The sequence below is a fragment of the Aquarana catesbeiana genome, linkage group LG03, assembly GCF_042186555.1.
Source record: "Aquarana catesbeiana isolate 2022-GZ linkage group LG03, ASM4218655v1, whole genome shotgun sequence".
Taxonomy (NCBI): Eukaryota; Metazoa; Chordata; class Amphibia; order Anura; family Ranidae; genus Aquarana; species Aquarana catesbeiana.
In genome coordinates, this window is record NC_133326.1 from 20,282,274 (window position 1) to 20,301,629 (window position 19,356).

Here is a 19,356-nt window from a genome sequence, read left to right on the forward strand (position 1 = left end):
ACACCAACAATGGGGCACTATTCCTCCCACTGACACCAACAATGGGGCACTATTCCTCACACTGACACCAGCCATGGACACTATTCCTCCCACTGACACCAACAATGGGGCACTATTCCTCACACTGATACCAGCCATGGACACTATTCCTCCAACTGACACCAACGATGGGCTACCATTTCTCCCACTGACACCAATAATGAGACACTATTCCTCCCACTTGACACCGATAATGGGGCACTATTCCTCCGTCTGACAACAACGATGGGGCATTTACTCCTACTAGACACCAGGACATTTTCTCCTCCCACTGGCTTTAGTCCAACCTAAAGACTGAAGGACAGTAAACTAGCCCTTAGTTTAGAAAGTTTGGACCCCTATTCTAGATGATTCTCATTCAGCTGATTGACACTTTCATGATTAAAGGCTAACTCTACCTTTTACAACATGTTATTCCCGTTTTTCGGTGTAACATAAAACATAGTGGCAAGTGTTAGCAGGGTATTGAAATCATGCGCTGGAAGCTTCTTGTCTGCAGCAATAGCTTTGGTTTTATGGAGAAATAGCAATGCATGTCTTTACAGCACAGAGACATGAACAGGAACTAACCACAAACAAGTGCACTGAACTTAGATAGACGGTACATCCTGTCATATCATAGAATACACTCTATAACACTACAGCGCCACCTGCTGCATAGAGAAGTATAATGCATACAGTATATAGTTCACTGTACTTTACATTACATGCTGTTGTCCTTCCAACACCAAGTAAAACAGGGATTGTTTTCCACCCACACAGAAGCATTATTCAACCACAGAGATCTGTGAAAGAATGAACTACAAGTCCCATCTTCCACCGCTGCAGACGGACTTGTAGTTCTCAATGGAACACAACTGCAGTGATCACAGTACTCATAGTCCATCGACAATTCCTCCAGCTCTCCAACTGTAAGCCTGTACCTTCATACGGACAGAGAGCTGAAGGAAGAATCTACAGGAACCTGTCATTGCGCCTGTCATCCACACTGATGGCCGGTGCAAGCCTATGCAGGCTCCTATGCAAAAAATAATAAATAACCATTTTTTTTCCTGCAAGTATTTTGTGCATTTATTTTTTTTTTTATATGGGAAACTTAGCTTTTAAAGGACATAGCTTTTCATTTTCACTGCATGGGAAATACATTTCCTGCATTTAGCCCCTAATTGAGTGGACAGCAGTGTCAATTCAAAGACATTATTGCTCTATAGCCATGTGAGCTTCAGAACAATTGCCTTAAAAAACAAAGTGAGGGGTGATACAAGTATTATGTAAAAAGTGATGCCTGATGAAGATGTGCCATCCGGGAACATGGCTTCTCTATGACATCATACAATAGAAAGAGCTTTGTCCTTTCAAAAAATGTATTGTGCTGGCAAAAGACCTTATCCATGTATTATGCAAAGGATAATTGGCATAAATGGTTTTCTGGTGTGGCAGTTTTTGAAATTAAATTGGATAATAATGTGGTAGTCATAGGGGCAATCTACTGTAGGTATGAGGTGTAGGAGCCTAGAGGTGCACATACTTACATCGGTCTTCCTGTATTGACCGATGCTGGGCCTTTCTGAAAAGCAAAGCTTCAGCACCTCTGTATTGTAGTTTGCCCATGCCTTCCTGGGTCCTCTGCCAATCATAGTGTAGGTTTAGCAGGAATGCATTAGGATGGAATTCCCTGACACTACCTGGAGTCCGAATTGGGCCATGACACAAAGGTTTGGAAATCGCACATATATATATATATATATATATATATATATATATATATATATATATATATATATATGTAGCGGGACACATTTTTGATATAATGTAATGTTAAGTTATATCTTATCATCTGGCGCCATCTAGCGGCCAAAATATAAAAGGACTGCATCTTTATTTCTTTTATTATTCAAGCTGACATGGAAGTGTTCTGTTTGTTTACATTTGGACATTAACTTGACCTACCCACAATGCCCAGTAGCTCCCACAAACCTTAGGGAACAGAACTGCATTGTGGGAAGCCTATAAAAAGGCTGAGAGCGGCCATCTTAGGTCTCTTGTTCCTGGGATGCATGGCCTGCCAGCAGGGCTCTGTGGGTGTGTGTGTGTCCCATAGAGTTGCGGCCTACCCTGTGCGGAGCGGAACAGCAGACATTGATCCTGCCTTACATCACAGTGTGCTGGAGCAGCAGAGTAATCGTTCCAGAGACCCTTGAAGGAGGTAACTGAGGACTCCCGGTCTTCTGTGAAGTGGTACAGCGTGATGGCGTGGCCACAGTGAACGAACTGAGATACTGCAGAGACAGAACCCTGAACCACAGAACGGAGTCTTCTGACAACATTGTCCTGGTTGGGTGAGAGGGCTGTTGCCCACAAGTTTCTTGATGCACTTTCATCGCTCCGTTTACACAAGACAGAGTTGCTGGGACCCATAGTCCCACATACACAGTCAAGAGGATTAGTATGGAGTCCCTGGCATCAAAGTTAGTTATAGTGCGGCTGCACTGGAACTTTGCTTTCACACTTTCAGTCTACTTTGATCAGGAGTCATTAAACCTTTGGATTACAAACCTACTTTGTTTTTGCTAGCAGAAGAAAAGAAGGACTGTTTCGTAAAACACAAGGCCTTGTGTCCCTTTACTATATTGGGGTAGTATGATACTAAATGAGGGAGCTCTCTAATTGTTATACTACACTTTATCCAGTTAGTCTTTGATTTAATGTAGTGATAAAGCACGCAGGAAATAGGACAGTGCTCATAGTGAGATACATTCACTCTGACGGTTATCCTATTTATTTTTTTATATCTCTCATATATTATTTCAGACATTTGATACCTGTATTGTATTTTTGTAATATAAAATTTAGTTGTCTGTCAGACTATGTTGGTCTGACAGTACAACCATTGTAGTTTAACCCTTCTAATACAACTACAGTAAATAAGGTTATTATTCAAGTATAACTGTGTGAGTGTTGTTTTACTCTTCATCACCAGCCAAAAGGAGGGTAAGGTAACTACAGACAGGTATATTATATTGAGTATTGTGAATTTGCCTTTATGATTTCGGTTTGATTGCACACTATTACACCACAGCTGTGTCAGGGGGACTGAGATATTCAGGGGGGAAACAAAGCAGAGTACAGGCCCAAATATGTCAGCAGCTCCTTCGGGGGTCAGTGCTACATATATATATATTCACACACTATATTGTCAGAAACATTGGGACACCTGCCTTTCCACACACTTGAACTTTAACGGCATCCCAGTCTTAGTCCGTAAGGTTCAACATTGAGTTGGCCCACCCTTTGCAGCCATAACAGCTTCAACTCTTCTGGGAAGGCTGTCCACAAGGTTTAGGAGTGTGTCTATGGGAATGTTTGACCATTCTTCCAGAAGCGCATTTGTGAGGTCAGGCACTGATGTTGGACAAAGAAAAGTCTGGCTTGCAGTCTCCGCTCTGATTCATCACACAGGTGTTCTATCGGGTTGAGGTCAGGACTCTGTATAGGCCAGTCAAGTTCCCCCATCCCAAACTCGCTCAGCCACACTATTTTGCCAAAAGTATTGGGCCACCCCTTCAAATTATGCGATTGAGGGGGAGATTATGGTGTGGAGTTGTTTTTCAGGGGTTGGGCTTGGCCCCTTAGTTCCAGTGAAGGGAACTCTTAAGGCATCAGCATACCAAGACATTTTGGACAATTTCATGCTCCCAACTTTGTGGGAACAGTTTGGGGATGGCCCCTTCCTGTTCCAACATGACTGCTCACCAGTGCACAAAGCAAGGTCCATAAAGACATGGATGAGCGAGTTTGGGGGTGGAGGAACTTGACAGGCCTATGAAAATGTCTTGGTATGCTGACGCCTTAAGGCTATGTTTCCACTAGTGCGACTTTTCATGCGACTTGGGACTGAAAAGTTGCATGACAAATTGTATCCCATGATTTCCAATGAGTACCGTTCATATTTGTGCGACTTCAAGTCGCAGCGACTTCAAAGTAGTCCCTGCACTACTTTGGTCCCACTTTGATGCGACTTGAGGTCCATAGATACAGGCATTGCTTCAAATCGCGGTAAAAAGTCGCGGTAAAATCGCGGTAAAAAATCGCGGCAAAATCGCGCGACTTTGGGGACGCAATAGTGGAAACATAGCCTTAGAGTTCCCTTCACTGGAACTAAGGGGCCAAAACCCAACCCCTGAAAAACAACCCCAAGTCATAATTTCCCCTCCACCACATAATTTGAAGGGGTGGCCAATACTTTTGGCAATATAGTGTGGATGAGCAAGTTTGGGGTGGAGGACCTTGACTGGCCTGACCTCAACCCGATAGAACACCTTTTACAATGAATTAGAGCAGGCCTTCTTGTCCAACACCAGTGCCTGACCTCACAAATGCTGTTCTGGAAGAATGGTCTAACAATCCCATAGACATACTCCTAAACCTTGTGGACAGCCTTCCCAGAAGAGTTGAAGCTGTTATAGCTGCAAAGGGTGGCCCAACTCAATATTGAACCCAACGGACTAAGACTGGGATGCCATTATAGTTCATGTGCGTGTAAAGACAGGCGTCACAATACTTTTGACAACCTAGTGTATATAGCTGCACTTTCTACTTCAAGCAGTTTCCCCCCTTCCCCCCAGTGACTCTTTAAATCGGACCTTCGCTCCCAAAATGTTCTTTGTTCCCTGCCAACCCTCCATCTCTTGAAATGTTTTTTTTCTGTGTTTTTTTACCTTTTCTTTTATTCTTTACAACCCCCCGCCACCTTTAGAAAGTATAATATAACAGTACATGGAGAGTAAAAAAAGGTTAACAATGTATGGACAGACTTACAGCTAGGATCACTCGGTTTCTCTCCAATAAGTCTCCCAACTTGTGCAGCAGTTTTCCCCTTCCACTGGCATCCAGTCTTCTCCATGGGGAACCTTTCTGAAAAGCCGCCTTTGCAGCTTCCACCGCCTTGTCCACATCTGCCTGTTGAACGTCACCAAACATCATTAAGTCCTCAGCAGCCACCTCAATTTATCTAGCAGAGCCCCCCTCCCCTCCAGTACTCACATGTATCTTTACTGCCTGGTTATGACTAAGGCCCCTTAGGCTGAAACACGTCAACTGATTTCATCTGCGTTTGCTCACTGTGGCTTTTCAATAAAACTACAATTTTTTAAAGAGCAACGACCGGAGTGCGGATCATTTTTCCTACATCTTTACTGCCTACCACCGACACTTGCCTAGATCACTGACCCCTGACCAGTAGATAAGGAACCCCATGTTCCACATGACTAAGATACAGACTCTTCCATGAGTGTTGATTTCCTGGTCCCCTGCTTAGAGGAAGTAATAAGCTAAAGTTTGGGAGGAACCCACGGGAAGCTGACACATGATGGCTGGCTGCCACCCCAATCAGGAATCCCCCCCCCCTACCTTCACCACCACCCAACCTAAACCGGCCCCCCACCCCCGGTCGGTCAGTCACCAGCCCCGCACTTACCCCATCTAGGTCACGGGCAGCACTTCCTCCGGGCAGTGGCTTCCTCCGGGCAGTGGCTTCCCCTGCGTCTCCCCCTTCTCGGCATCACTACGGCTTCCGCCGTGCGTCTCCTCCCTCCTCCTCCTAGGCAGCCAATAGGATTGCTTCTCCTATCGGCTAATCAGGACCAGCTTTCTTATTGACCAGGAGGAAAATCAGGAAGACAATAGCGAATATTAATTCGCTCTTGTCACACAACTGGCTGGGCTCGGGGCATAGTGCTCTGCACCCCAAGCCCACCTTTTTTAGAAGCCAATTAGAGCATCGGGCTCTAATTATGTGCTTATAAAAAATTTAAAAAAACAAACAATTGGAATCCATGTGTCTGGCGCCCTGCATGTAGATTAGGGGCCGGTCGCATGGATTAGGAGTGCGGCGCCCCTGCGCCCCGTATGGACGGGCCACCACTGTGCTCTTTTCCTATTTCATGTTTGAGGTTTACAAACACTTTAAGGTGGATCTTGACAGCTTTTGAGGGTGAGATGAGTTTTTTAAATGGCTCCTGTTGGTTTGAAACCCGCTCACGGTCGAAACGCGTCAGTAATTGTTCTGGGAGAAGCCTGAGGCCGCTTTTTTACTTCTACTACACATCGGGCTGTTGGGAGTGCAGCGTCTTCATATTGCCACCACGACTTCTGGATGAACATTTCAGATGCCGGATCCCGCATTAGTAGTGGATCACCGGAGTGGAAACATTGGCGCTTAGAGAGGCACTATCAGAACTGGCTCCTGTGGGTTACTGAAGACTTTTATTTGAATTGGTAAAAAACCATTACACCTCACAACTGATGACGATCGAGGTGTCCCCCAATATTATACCAAAGAGCAGCACTCGGTTCTCACCTTATCTGCCTCTTGCACATCGCAGATCTTCTCCCCGGTGGTGGGGTTGTGCACGGGAAATGTTCTGCCGCTCAATGATTGATGCCACTCGTTATTAATAAAGATCTGCAGGACGAGAAGACGGTGTCATTGGTAAATTTCCAAATATATACAAAAGATAGACCTACGTACCATGTCTCAATTACTTACTAATGTATATTTAGTGACTGGATTAAAGGTTTAGATGCTTGCTCAACCTGCGGCCCTCCAGCTGTTGCGGAACTACAAGTCCCATCATGCCTCTCCCTTGGGGAGTCATGCTTGTAACTGTCAGACTTGCGATGCCTCATGGGACTTGCGGTTCCGTAACAGCTAGAGGGCCACAGGTGGAGCGCCTCAATGTTATGGAGAACACAATAGTTTTTTTTTTTAGCTTTGGATAAAGTGGGTATAATTAGTCTCCACCACCCCTCTGAAAAGTGATCTGCGGAGGAGGCTGGTAGAGCAACAGGTTCCAGGAGTCCTGAATGCCTTTTTTGAAGGCTTTTATTGGTTAACAAGGATTTTGCATGTAATTACAGCATTGCAACAATGAGATAAGTGTTTGGCTCGAGGTTCAGTTGGATTAATTTATGGTTTTCTCATTACTTTCTGTATCAAAGACAATGGTCATCGGAACCCGCAGAGAGGGTGAAGCTCCCAACAGGGACGCAGACAGCTTGGAAATTATTTTAAAATAAGGAGCAAAATAAAGAGGTTGACTTGCTAAAGGAGTTGAGAATCTCTATTCAGCAAATTAACCCCTTGGTGCCGGCCACGCGCAAATATGCGGCCTCTCGACGCCTGGTCCTTCGCACCGAGAGGCCACATATTTGCGTGAATTGCTGTCACTAGAGCTGTGCTGAGAGCGCGTGCGCGCTCCCGGCACAGTTACTGGCGCCTAACCGAAAGCTCCCGATCCCTGCTTGACAGCCAATCACGGCGGTAATGTGATCTTAAGCCCCGCCCCCACCTCCCGCCATCATAAACCTCTTAAAGAGCCAGTAGGCACCGACGGGAAGAGGTTAAAAAGTAACTCCACTTTTGGGTGATCTCTGTACATTACAGGAAGTTTAACAGACTTTGTTGCAGATTCCTACCTTTTGTTATTCTGGAGAAATAGCTGTTCATTTGTCTGTGTCAATGTGGAAAGTGAATGTGAACGGGAGTGATTTTATAATTATCAATCAGCTGCAGCACTTGCAGGGTTCTAATGAGGAAAGTGCCAGGGTCTGCATGCCTTTAGATGTTACATAGTTAGTAAAGTTGAATAAAGACACCATTCCATCCAGTTCAACCTGAGTGAGTGTGGGTGCGTGTCTACAATTGTCCCTATCCCTGTACATTGTCTCATTAAGATGCTCATCTTTTATATTGTATTTTTATTAAAGGTACCCATTTAGCGCCGTCAATTTACGCAGTGCTCCACACATACATCACATGTGATTTCCCTTTGGGAGTATCTCACCAAAAATGAAATTTTTGCTGCAAGGGATACCCAAAATCTGACTCTGTATTTTAGTGCAGACTTCTGGGAAAATCAGCGAGCCAATCACAAGCAGAAAAAGACATTTCTGGGGGGTGTATCTGTGTACAGAACACCCCCTAGTGGCCATATTACATTTTACAGAAAATGACAGCGCTGCAGATTGAAAAGGAAAGGTAATTTTTAATAACATTCAATTACAATATGAATGAAAAGATGGGTGGGAGACCTCTACAATAGTTGAAACGGCATGTCCCCCCCCAAGTAAGAATAAACCTCCAGTCTCTGTATCACAGGAATGGAATAGGGGGATCAATAATATGCCTAACAAAAACAAACATGAATTAATGATAATGTAAAAATACTATTTTATTAATACAACTAAAAATATAAGAACATTAAAAACATTTCATATCTTTCCTTATGTCTTCATAGAGTAGCATAGTACATCTATACAAGAGAAACTTGACGGATCAATGCGTTTCGCACATAAGAGTGCTTCTTCAGGATCCACTGGCCGTAATGTCAGAAAGATATGAAGAAAATATTTTTTTTCTTTCCCCGCTCCTCCGCATACAGTCCCTTCTGTGATATAAAATGTTTAGAGTTATTGTTTTTTGTTATGTGTAAATGTTTTTGGGTTTTAGGAGTGTGCCTACGGGAATGTTTGACCATTGTTCCAGAAGCACATTTGTGAGTTCAGGCCAGTACTGATGTTGGACGAGAAGGTCTGGCTCGCAGTCTCCGCTCGAATTCATCCCAAAGGTGTTCTATCGGGTTGAAGTCAGGACTCTCTGCAGGCCAGTATAGTTCCTCCACCCCAAACTTGCTCATCCATGTCTTTATGAACCTTGCTTTGTGCACTGGTCCAAATCATTTGGTGGTGGGGGGATTATGGTGTGGGGCTGTTTTTCAGGGGTTGGGCTTGGCCCTTAGTTCCAGTGAAGGGAACTCTTAAGGCGTCAGCATATCAAGACATGTTGGACAATTTCATGCTCCCAACTTTGTGGGAACTATTTGGGGACGGCCCCTTCCTGTTCCAACATGACTGCACACCAGTGCACAAAGCAAGGTCCATAAAGACATGGATGAGCGAGTTTGGGGTGGAGGAACTTGACTGGTCTGACCTCAACCTGATATAACACCTTTGAGATGAATTAAAGTGGAGACTGCGAGCCAGGCCTTCTCATTTAACATCAGTGCCTGACCTCACAATTGCGCATATGGAAGAATGATCAAACATTCCCATAGACACACTCCTAAACCTTGTGGACAGCTTTCCCAGAAGAGTTGAAGCTGTTATAGCTGCAAACTCTTGGCTAGGTCCTGAGGAGGAGATTGTCTGGTTCCCCACTGTGGGGATGGATCTGTGAGCTGAGAGGAGGGGGGCAACTTTACCTGTGCTCAAGCTACTTCATTGTCTCCCGCAGTAAACCTGTAGACTGTTCGGTCTGCCTTTACCTGTGTTCAACTACTTCATGGTCCCCAGCCATGAACCTGTAGATTGCTCCAGTCTGCCTTTACCTATGCTCAAGCTACTTCATGATCCCCAGCCGTGAACATGTAGACTGTTCCAGTTTGATTTTACCTGTGCTCAAGCTACTTCATTGTCCCCAGTTGTGAACCTGTAGACTGTTCCAGTCTGCTTTTACCTGTGTTCAAGCTATTCCACGGTTCCCAGCCATGAACCTGTAGACTTTTCCAGTCTGTCTTCACCTGCGCTCAACCTGCTTCTTGGTCCCCGTCCGCAAACCTGTAGACTGTTCCAGTCTACCTTTACCTGTGCTCAAGCTACTTCATGTTCCCATGCGTGAACCTGTAGACTGTTCCAGTCTGTTTTTACCTGTGCTCAAGCTACTTCTTGGTCCGCAAACCTGTAGACTGTTCCAAAGTGTGGGCCAACTCAATATTGAATCCTATGTGCTAAGACTGGGATGCAATAAAGTTCATGTTTGTGTAAAGGCAGGCGTCCCGATACTTTTGGTAATATAGTGTATGATGGATCTGTTATATAAAAAATCTTTTCTACTAGATATTGTACTGTATTGTGTTGTATTGTATTGTAGATATTGTCTGGTCTGTTGGGGGCTTCACAGGCTGGAAGTTTGATTCCTTCCCGCTTGCTCCAAGGAAGTTTCTGAAACTTAGGAAGGGAGAATTCAAATGACCAGCCTGAATATTGAACAGGACCTAGCCAATCCCTACTGAGGTGTGCCCAGATGGAGGTTGGGTTACTCTTAAATAATCTGGAGCCCAGAGGAGATTGTCTGGTTCCCCCCCCTGTGGGGATGGATCTGTGAGCTGAGAGGAGGGGGGCAACTTGCCCATGGAGCACTTTGGAGTGGCTGCTGGACTACTTTGCAAGAGGCTGCATCTATGGACTGATTGTGTACCAGGATCCAGTGAGTATAGCCTCTTTTCTTCTTTTTCTTTCTTAAACTACTCCATGGTCCCCAGCCGTGAACCTGTGGACTGTTCCAGTCTGCCTTTAGCTGTGCTCAAGTTTTTTCATGGTCCTCAGCCGTAAACCTCTAGAATGTTCCCTTCAGCCTTTACCTGTGCTCAAGCTATATCATGGTCCCCAGCCGTTCACCTATTGACTGTTCCAGTCTGCCTTTACCTTTGCTCAAGCTACTTTATGGTCCCCTGCCGAGAACCTATTGACTGTTCCAATCTGCCTCTACCTGTGCTCAAGCTACTTTATGGTCCCCAGTCGTGAACCTGTAGACTGTTCCAGTCTGCCTATACCTGTGCTCAAGCTACTTCATGGTCCCCAGCCATTAACCTGTGAACTGTTCCAGTCTGTCTTTAGATCTGCTCAAGTATTTTCATGGTCCCCAGCCGTTAACCTGTAGACTGTTCACTTCTGCTTTTACCTGTGCTCAAGCTACTTTATGGTCCCCAGCAGTAAACCTGTAGACTGTTCCAGTCTGCCTTTACCTGTGTTCAACCACTTCATGGTCCCCAGCCATGAACCTGTAGATTGCTCCAGTCTGCCTTTATCTGTGCTCAAGCTACTTCATGGTCCCCAGCTGTGAACCTGTAGACTGTTCCCGTCTGACTTTACCTGTGCTCAAGCTACTCCACGGTCCCCAGCCACGAACCTGTAGACCATTCCAGTCTGCCTTCACCTGCACTCAACCTACTTCTTTGTCCCTAGCTGCGAACCTGTAGACTTTTCCAGTCTACCTTTACTTGTGCTCAAGTTACTTCATGTTCCCAGGCGTGAACCTGCAGACTGCTCCAGTCTGCCTTTACCTTTGCTCAAGCTACTTCATGGTCCCCAGCCGTGAACCAACATATCTAGCCTAAAACAGTTGACCTCTATGTGATGTTTCCATTGCTTGCAATGCTCGGGAGGGTTTGCAGAGGCCCAGCGCACAATAAATGCCCTAATATGGCATTGCAAACTTTTAGCAAGCACCTGTCAAACATGAGAGGGGTGCTTGACAAGTGTAAAACCTTTGTAGTGTCTGAATTTATTGTCAGAAGAATTTTTCTGATTGTAAATTAATTCCACGGTTCACTTTACAAGGAAAAAGAGAAGATAGATAATTGGATTTTCAAAGAACAATAAAAACAATTCCAATGAACCAGCCTGAGAACAGCCTAAAACAACCCCTGAAAATGATCTCAATGCAAAATTGTTGCTTTCTACAAAGTGTTGTGTTTGGCATTGAAAGAGATAAACTCAACCCCTTCAGCAACTGGCAGGAACTCAGAAAGCTTCAAGAAAAGTTTCCTAATATCTTGTAACACTTTCCAAATGTGCAAAAAAAACTAGCATTTGCACAAACTTTAAAGAATATGTAATCCCAACATTTCATATTCCTGATCTGTGCCTGCTGTACCATGTACTTGTATGAGAAAGTCTCCTGTTGTCTTTGTATTGCTTCCTTTGTGTGATATCCCTGGTGTTCCTGCCAGCCCCTCTGCTTTCCTATCAAAAACTGACCACACTAAGCAGGAGAACACACCACGGTCAGTTCTCTAGCTGTGCTGTGTCTGTATCAGCTCTCCTTTAATGACTAGACTTGTCCTGACACGCCACCCCCTCCCCCACCCGGCCATTCACTGGGCAGACTGGTGTGCTGCTTTTTCTCCATCCTCACTTCTATCTATGTAGCTGAGAACAGTCAGTATGTGAATAATGAATGAAACCTTGTGCTAAAGACTAAATGTGCAAATAAATTATTAATTGAAGCTGCTCCCCTCAAAGTATAGACATGCTAGCTTGAGTAATTATAAACAATGGTAGCAGGTGCAGCTAGTAATAATGTGCTATAAACATAATAGTAAACAACCTAACATGCGTGAAAAGAATAAATGCTCAACTTTATACATTTTCAAAGTGCAACGTGCTCAGTACATTGTGAATACAGTAGAATAATAGGAACAGTCTTTCAAAAGTCCATTCATTTTTCTGTGATAAATTGCCAAATCATAACACCATCACCATGAGGCTCTACAAATTACACCCGATGCGTCTGATTAAGATTTCTGTCAGGGCTGTGCTCAGCCCTTCTTTCTCTGAGCTGGCCACTCAGCTGTCGGCTAATTGCCAGCTCCTATCTCTCCACAGTTATTCAGCTGTTGATGATATCCTGCTCGTTAGTCCTGCCTACTTGAGCCATCCAGTGCAGAGGATCTCTGCCTTGGCCTTGGTCAACATCACAGAAACATTCTCCTGCGATTCTGTTCAAGACTTGCTTTGCTGACATCCTTTCTGGCTCCAGATCCTGCTTGCTGTTCCACTACATTCATCCCTGACTTCTGGCTTGTCTGACTATCCGTTCCGATTCCTGAACTCTGGCTATGTTTTGACTACGTTTGTTCTTTTTACTTTTATTATTAAACAAGTGTGATTTCACTGTACTTCTGTCTCGGCCTGATTTCATGGTTTCTGACAATTTCCTACTCCCAAGAACAATATTACCGGCCCGTTCCGGTCACGTCACTCCTGGGTTCTATTTATCTTTACCTGGCAGTGGAACACACGGCGACCCACGAGCGCAGGTCAGGCGGCTTATGGTTCCTGCGTAGTGACTTATGCGATTATCCTCAGTGCCGGGAAAAGACACTTTTGAATGTAAACAGGCACTTTGCAACTTGTTTTTATGGCATTTTATTAAACAATTTTACGTTATGGTACCTCCTTTATCTTTTTAATGGGGTACTATGGTGGAGAGGAGGTCATATACCTAAAGGTTTCCTGATACATCGCTATTGATATCCAAGCAAGTCCAAAGACGCACAGACAAAGCTTGCCCGACCTTCTTTTTAATTAAAGAGGTCATATTGTTCTGGTGAGTAGGAACTCTTAATCAGACGCATCGGGTGAGTGTAGCGCCAGTTTTATGAAATTAGTCTAGCGCCCCCATAAAGCGGCCGCACTGCTTCCGGTATGCGGGCAACTGGCATTTCGCAACTGTGGGGGTAGGGAGGAGGGCGCCACTTCCAATTATGACTGTCCTATTATCCTTGACCACAAACCTTCCTTACTGTGCTATATGTTTTCTGCTGCACCATTAGCATGGTTATATCTTCTTAGTCCTCTCCATAAAGGACAGAAATTTGTGCTTAAAGTAGAACTATAGGCAACACGTTTTATTTTCATCTTGGATAGAGTAAGGGAGGGTTATAACCCCTGTCAGTTTGTTTTTTACCATCCCTGTCCCATTGCAGAGATTTCCCTTCACTTCCTGTCTCAAAGCCAAACAGGAAGTGAGAGGAAATCTATGTAAATTAAGAGATTCCATTGCCCCGCCCCACCAGGCCCTCAGAACTAGTGTTCCCACTTGAAAATTTCAGGGCAGGTCTTAAACAGCAAGGGGTGGGTCATATTTAAATTAGGGGTACACAAGTTTAGTCAAGTCTTGGGCAGCACAAAACCTAAATACACCACTAAGTGAAAATGTCCAAATTGGGCCCAATTAGCCATTTTCCCTTCCCGATGTTATGTGACTCGTTAGTGTTACAAGGTCTCAGGTGTGAATGGGGAGCAGGTGAGTTAAATTTGGTGTTATCGCTCTCACTCTCTCATACTGGTCACTGGAAGTTCAACATGGCACCTCATGGCAAAGAACTCTCTGAGGATCTGAAAAAAAGAATTGTTGCTCTACATAAAGATGGCCTAGGCTATAAGAAGATTGGCAAGACCCTGAAACTGAGCTGCAGCATGGTGGCCAAGACCATACAGCGGTTTAACAGGACAGGTTCCATTCAGAACAGGCCTCGCCATGGTTGACCAAAGAAGTTGAGTGCACGTGCTCAGCGTCATATCCAGAGGTTGTTTTTGGGAAATAGACGTATGAGTGCTGCCAGCATTGCTGCAGAGGTTGAAGGGGTGGGGGGGTCAGCCTGTCAGTGCTCAGACCATACGCCGCACACTGCATCAAATTGGTCTGCATGGCTGTCGTCCAAGAAGGAAGTCTCTTTATAAAGATGATGCACAAGTAAGCCCTCAAACAGTTTGCTGAAGACAAGCAGACTAAGGACATGGATTACTGGAACCATGTCCTGTGGTCTGATGAGACCAAGATAAACTTATTTGGTTCAGATGGTGTCAAGCGTGTGTGGAGGCAACCAGGTGAGGAGTACAAAGACAAGTGTGTCTTGCCTACAGTCAAGCATGGTGGTGGGGGTGTCGTGGTCTGGGGCTGCATGAGTGCTGCCGGCACTGGGGAGCTACAGATCATTGAGGGAACCATGAATGCCAACATGTACTGTGACATACTGAAGCAGAGCATGATCCCCTCCCTTCGGAGACTGGGCCGCAGGGCAGTATTCCAACATGATAACCACCCCCAACACACCTCCAAGACGACCACTGCCTTGCTAAAGAAGCTGAGGGTAAAGGTGATGGACTGGCCAAGCATGTCTCCAGACCTAAACCCTATTGAGCATCTGTGGGGCATCCTCAAACGTAAGGTGGAGGAGCGCAAAGGTCTCTAATATCCACCAGCTCCGTGATGTCATCATGGAGGAGTGGAAGAGGACTCCAGTGACAACCTGTGAAGCTCTGGTACTCCATGCCCATGAGGGTTAAGGCAGTGCTGGAAAATAATGGTGGCCACACAAAATATTGACACTTTGGGCCCAATTTGGACATTTTCACTTAGGGGTGTACTCACTTTTGTTGCCAGCGGTTTAGACATTAATGGCTGTGTGTTGAGTTATTTTGAGGGGACAGCAAATTTACACTGTTATACAAGCTGTACACTCACTACGTTACATTGTAGCAAAGTGTCATTTCTTCAGTGTTGTCACATGAAAAGATAGAAGAATATATTTACAAAAATGTGAGGGGCATACTCACTTTTGTGATATAATGTATATATGTAAATACCCTTTTTTCTTTTTTTTTTTTAATAAGTGATCACATACCCACTGTTAGGGGGCGCTAGTGATAAAGTGCTATAAACATAATAGTAAACAACTTTAACACGCATGAAAAGAATAAATGTTCAACTTAATACACAATTTCAAAGTGCAAGGTGCTCAGTATATTGTGATTAGGGGTGTACTCACTTTTGTGAGATACTGTGTGTATAAAATATATATATATACACACACACACACACACACACACACGTTTTAACTTTCATTTCTATTCTAAACTGTATGGGTTGTTTTACAAGGTGAGAGTTTACATTTACTTTGATTTCTAATGCCCATGTGAACATATCCTTAAATGGTCCCATTCAGTGCTCAGACAAGGTCATTTAGAGCCCAGGGAGAGCATACCCAACTGCGCCCCACCCCAGAATGTCAGAGCAGTATGTGTCAGCAAAGACCCCCCCCCCCCCATGAGCACAAATCTGCATGCTTACCCCCCCAAATATAAATTTAATACAAATAAATACAATACAAATCCCCCCTCCCAGCAGGAATATTTGCCCCCCCCCATCTCCCCTCCCAGTTCAAATCCTCTCTCCCCCCACGTCCCTTCCATTGCGGGGCTTTTGGAGTTCACAAAGCGTTCTCGCCTTCCTTCTGGCGCCAAAGCGGCTCACAAACAGGAAGGTGGAGGGGGGTATATAAACATGCCGGTTTTGGTCTTCATTTGTGGAAGGGGAGAGACATACTATGGAACCTTTGGTTTAAGGTAACTTTATGTATCCTGATAGCATTATTTTCTCAATCGCCTTGAAGCTTTTGGAATAACTGAATAGTGATTGGATTATTTATATATTTTTCTGATTCAAGGGTCATATTTTGACTTTCTGAAATCTCAGAAACCAATCCATTTCATCTCTCTCACCATCTCTTCCTAATTTATCTATCTACTCTGGGATTGGAAGGTATCAATCAATCTGAAGTCCCGGAACACATCAAAAGATCCTGTTTGTGGGGTAGAACCAGAGACTAGTCTCCCTTTTTTGTAACAATAATGATTTGGGGATTATCTTTTATATTCCCAGATTTAATTGTTCGTATTACTCCCCCTTTCAGTTGGACCATATAAGCGGTTGTGTATTTAAAGATACATCCCCCTCTATGGTTATACCTGATGATCTGATTCTTTATACCCCTATGACTCCAGAGCCTCAATAAACATACATAAACAAATAGCTTTTGAATTTACAGGTAATCTATATGACCATACTGGAGTTTTGACACCATGCACTTTGCCAATTCATGAATGTTTAAATTGGTATATGTTTGTTGTATACCTGTTATGTACTTCGACTGTTTATTATGTTATTTTTTCTTAAAAACTCTTTCTATTTCCAGTGTATACTGTGCCTGATATCAAAAATGCTCCTGAAGAAGCCAATAACCAAGGCGAAACATGTAGAGATTAAATCAGTTTGCACCTGTAAATGTACTGTAATATCAAATATTCATCTTTGGATGTTTGTTTTTAATATTTTTTCTAATAAATTCATATTTTTCTCTAAAAAACTTTGTTGTAAATGTGCACCTAAAAAATCTCAAAAACCTTATTCCTCAAATTATATATTTATCTACTAGGGGATGTGGTGCAGAATTTATGCTAGATGATAATTAAAACATTTCTTCATCTATATAGAGGAATCAGGACCTCCTGCTGGTGATCCATCTACTGATATAAAGATCTATATAGAGGAATCAGGACCTCCTTCCTCCTGTTGGTGATCCCTCTAATGATATAGAGATCTATATAGAGGAATCAAGACCTCCTTCCTCCTGTTGGTGATCCTTCTAGTGATATAAAGATCTATATAGAGGAATCAGGACCTCCTTCCTCTTGCTGGTGATCCATCTACTGATATAAAGATCTATATAGAGGAATCAGGACCTCCTTCCTCTTGCTGGTGATCCATCTACTGATATAAAGATCTATATAGAGGAATCAGGACCTCCTTACTCCTGTTGGTGATCCTTCTAGTGATATAAAGATCTATATAGAGGAATCAGGACCTCCTTCCTCCTCCTGGTGTTCCCTCTAGTGATATAAAGATCTATATATAGAGGAATCAGGACCTCCTTCCTCCTCCTGGTGTTCCCTCTAGTGATATAAAGATCTATATATAGAGGAATCAGGACCTCCTTCCTCCTCCTGGTGATCCCTCTAGTGATATAAAGATCTATATAGAGGAATCAGGACCTCCTTTCTCCTGCTGGTGATCCCTCTAGTGATATAAAGATCTATATAGAGGAATCAGGACCTCCTTACTCCTGTTGGTGATCCTTCTAGTGATATAAAGATCTATATAGAGGAATCAGGACCTCCTTCCTCCTCCTGGTGTTCCCTCTAGTGATATAAAGATCTATATATAGAGGAATCAGGACCTCCTTCCTCCTCCTGGTGTTCCCTCTAGTGATATAAAGATCTATATATAGAGGAATCAGGACCTCCTTCCTCCTCCTGGTGATCCCTCTAGTGATATAAAGATCTATATAGAGGAATCAGGACCTCCTTTCTCCTGCTGGTGATCCCTCTAGTGATATAAAGATCCATATAGAGGAATCAGGACCTCCTTACTCCTGTTGGTGATCCCTCTAGTGATATAAAATTAGAAATTGAGGGGGGGTTTTTGGGACTTTAAATGAGGCACAATTAAGTGCCTCCATCCCGATAATTGGTATATATGAAAAGGGGATTTGGGACTTTAAATGAAGCGCTTGGGTAGTGGAGATAAAATAGTACCATATTTAAATTGTATTATGAAATGTTTTATTATTTATAATAAACAATCAATAAGGGAGTAATAATCTCATATACAGTAAAAAATGTTTTTATTTCATATATGTACAGGAAATATGCACATAACATGAACATGGTAAAAGATATATACACATATAACAGCACATGGTTTGGAGTTGGAAATAAAATGACATAGTAATACTAACAGTCACATGCCTGGTACCGATAGGTGCATCCGCATGGTATATGTACATTTACTAAATAGGAAAAATCCGTACAGTTGGAAAGAGCAGATGGTCAAAATGAGTATGATTCCATATAGGATGTGGCTAAGGTATCAAAAAAATATATGAAGCTCGACGCGTTTCGTGGGTTTTTCCCACTCATCAGGAGCTGATGTAACTGAAATTCCTATAGGTACATATAAAAAAATATATATAGTAAACCATATTGTCCATATAAATGAGTAAAAAGTATATAAAAAATAAATAAACATTTCCTATATGCGGATGGTTTAACCAAACACACTCACCAACTTGGACAGCGCGTGCGGTGCACGGCGGTGGGCGTAGGGCGGGCCAGAAACATGATCTCTCCACGGGAGCTGAGGCGACATGGATATAGATGCAACATCGGGCATGGTGAGAGAGGGCAAAATAGAATAGAGTGTGTCCTCTGTTTGGAGTTCACTGGGTCCACTAATTATCTATTATTTGACTATTGTCACTTGCTAAATACCATTGCAAATCATACACATACCTACTATAATATTTTGTTCCCAGATACGTTTGTTTCTACCATTAAATACTCCTGCTTCATGGACACACTCTATTCTATTTTGCCCTCTCTCACCATGCCCGATGTTGCATCTATATCCATGTTGCCTCAGCTCCCGTGGAGAGATCATGTTTCTGGCCCGCCCTACGCCCACCGCCGTGCACCGCACGCGCTGTCCAAGTTGGTGAGTGTGTTTGGTTAAACCATCCGCATATAGGAAATGTTTATTTATTTTTTATATACTTTTTACTCATTTATATGGACAATATGGTTTACTATATATATTTTTTTATATGTACCTATAGGAATTTCAGTTACATCAGCTCCTGATGAGTGTGAAAAACCCACGAAACGCGTCGAGCTTCATATATTTTTTTGATACCTTAGCCACATCCTATATGGAATCATACTCATTTTGACCATCTGCTCTTTCCAACTGTACGGATTTTTTCTATTTAGTAAATATACATATACCATGCGGATGCACCTATCGGTACCAGGCATGCGCCTGTTAGTATTACTATGTCATTTTATTTCCAACTCCAA

General features: G+C 43.5%; 1 protein-coding gene across 1 annotated transcript in view; it reads right to left on the bottom strand.

Moving 5' to 3' along the window:
- ALDH1A3 (aldehyde dehydrogenase 1 family member A3) overlaps positions 1-19,356 on the bottom strand; it is a 74,594-nt gene that overhangs the window by 40,032 nt on the left and 15,206 nt on the right. The window contains exons 2-3 of the mRNA XM_073618363.1: positions 6,398-6,502; positions 4,858-4,998 (exon numbers count right to left, since the gene is read on the bottom strand). Of these exons, the coding sequence (XP_073474464.1) occupies positions 4,858-4,998; positions 6,398-6,502 (246 nt within the window). The remainder of the gene's footprint in view (positions 1-4,857; positions 4,999-6,397; positions 6,503-19,356) is intronic.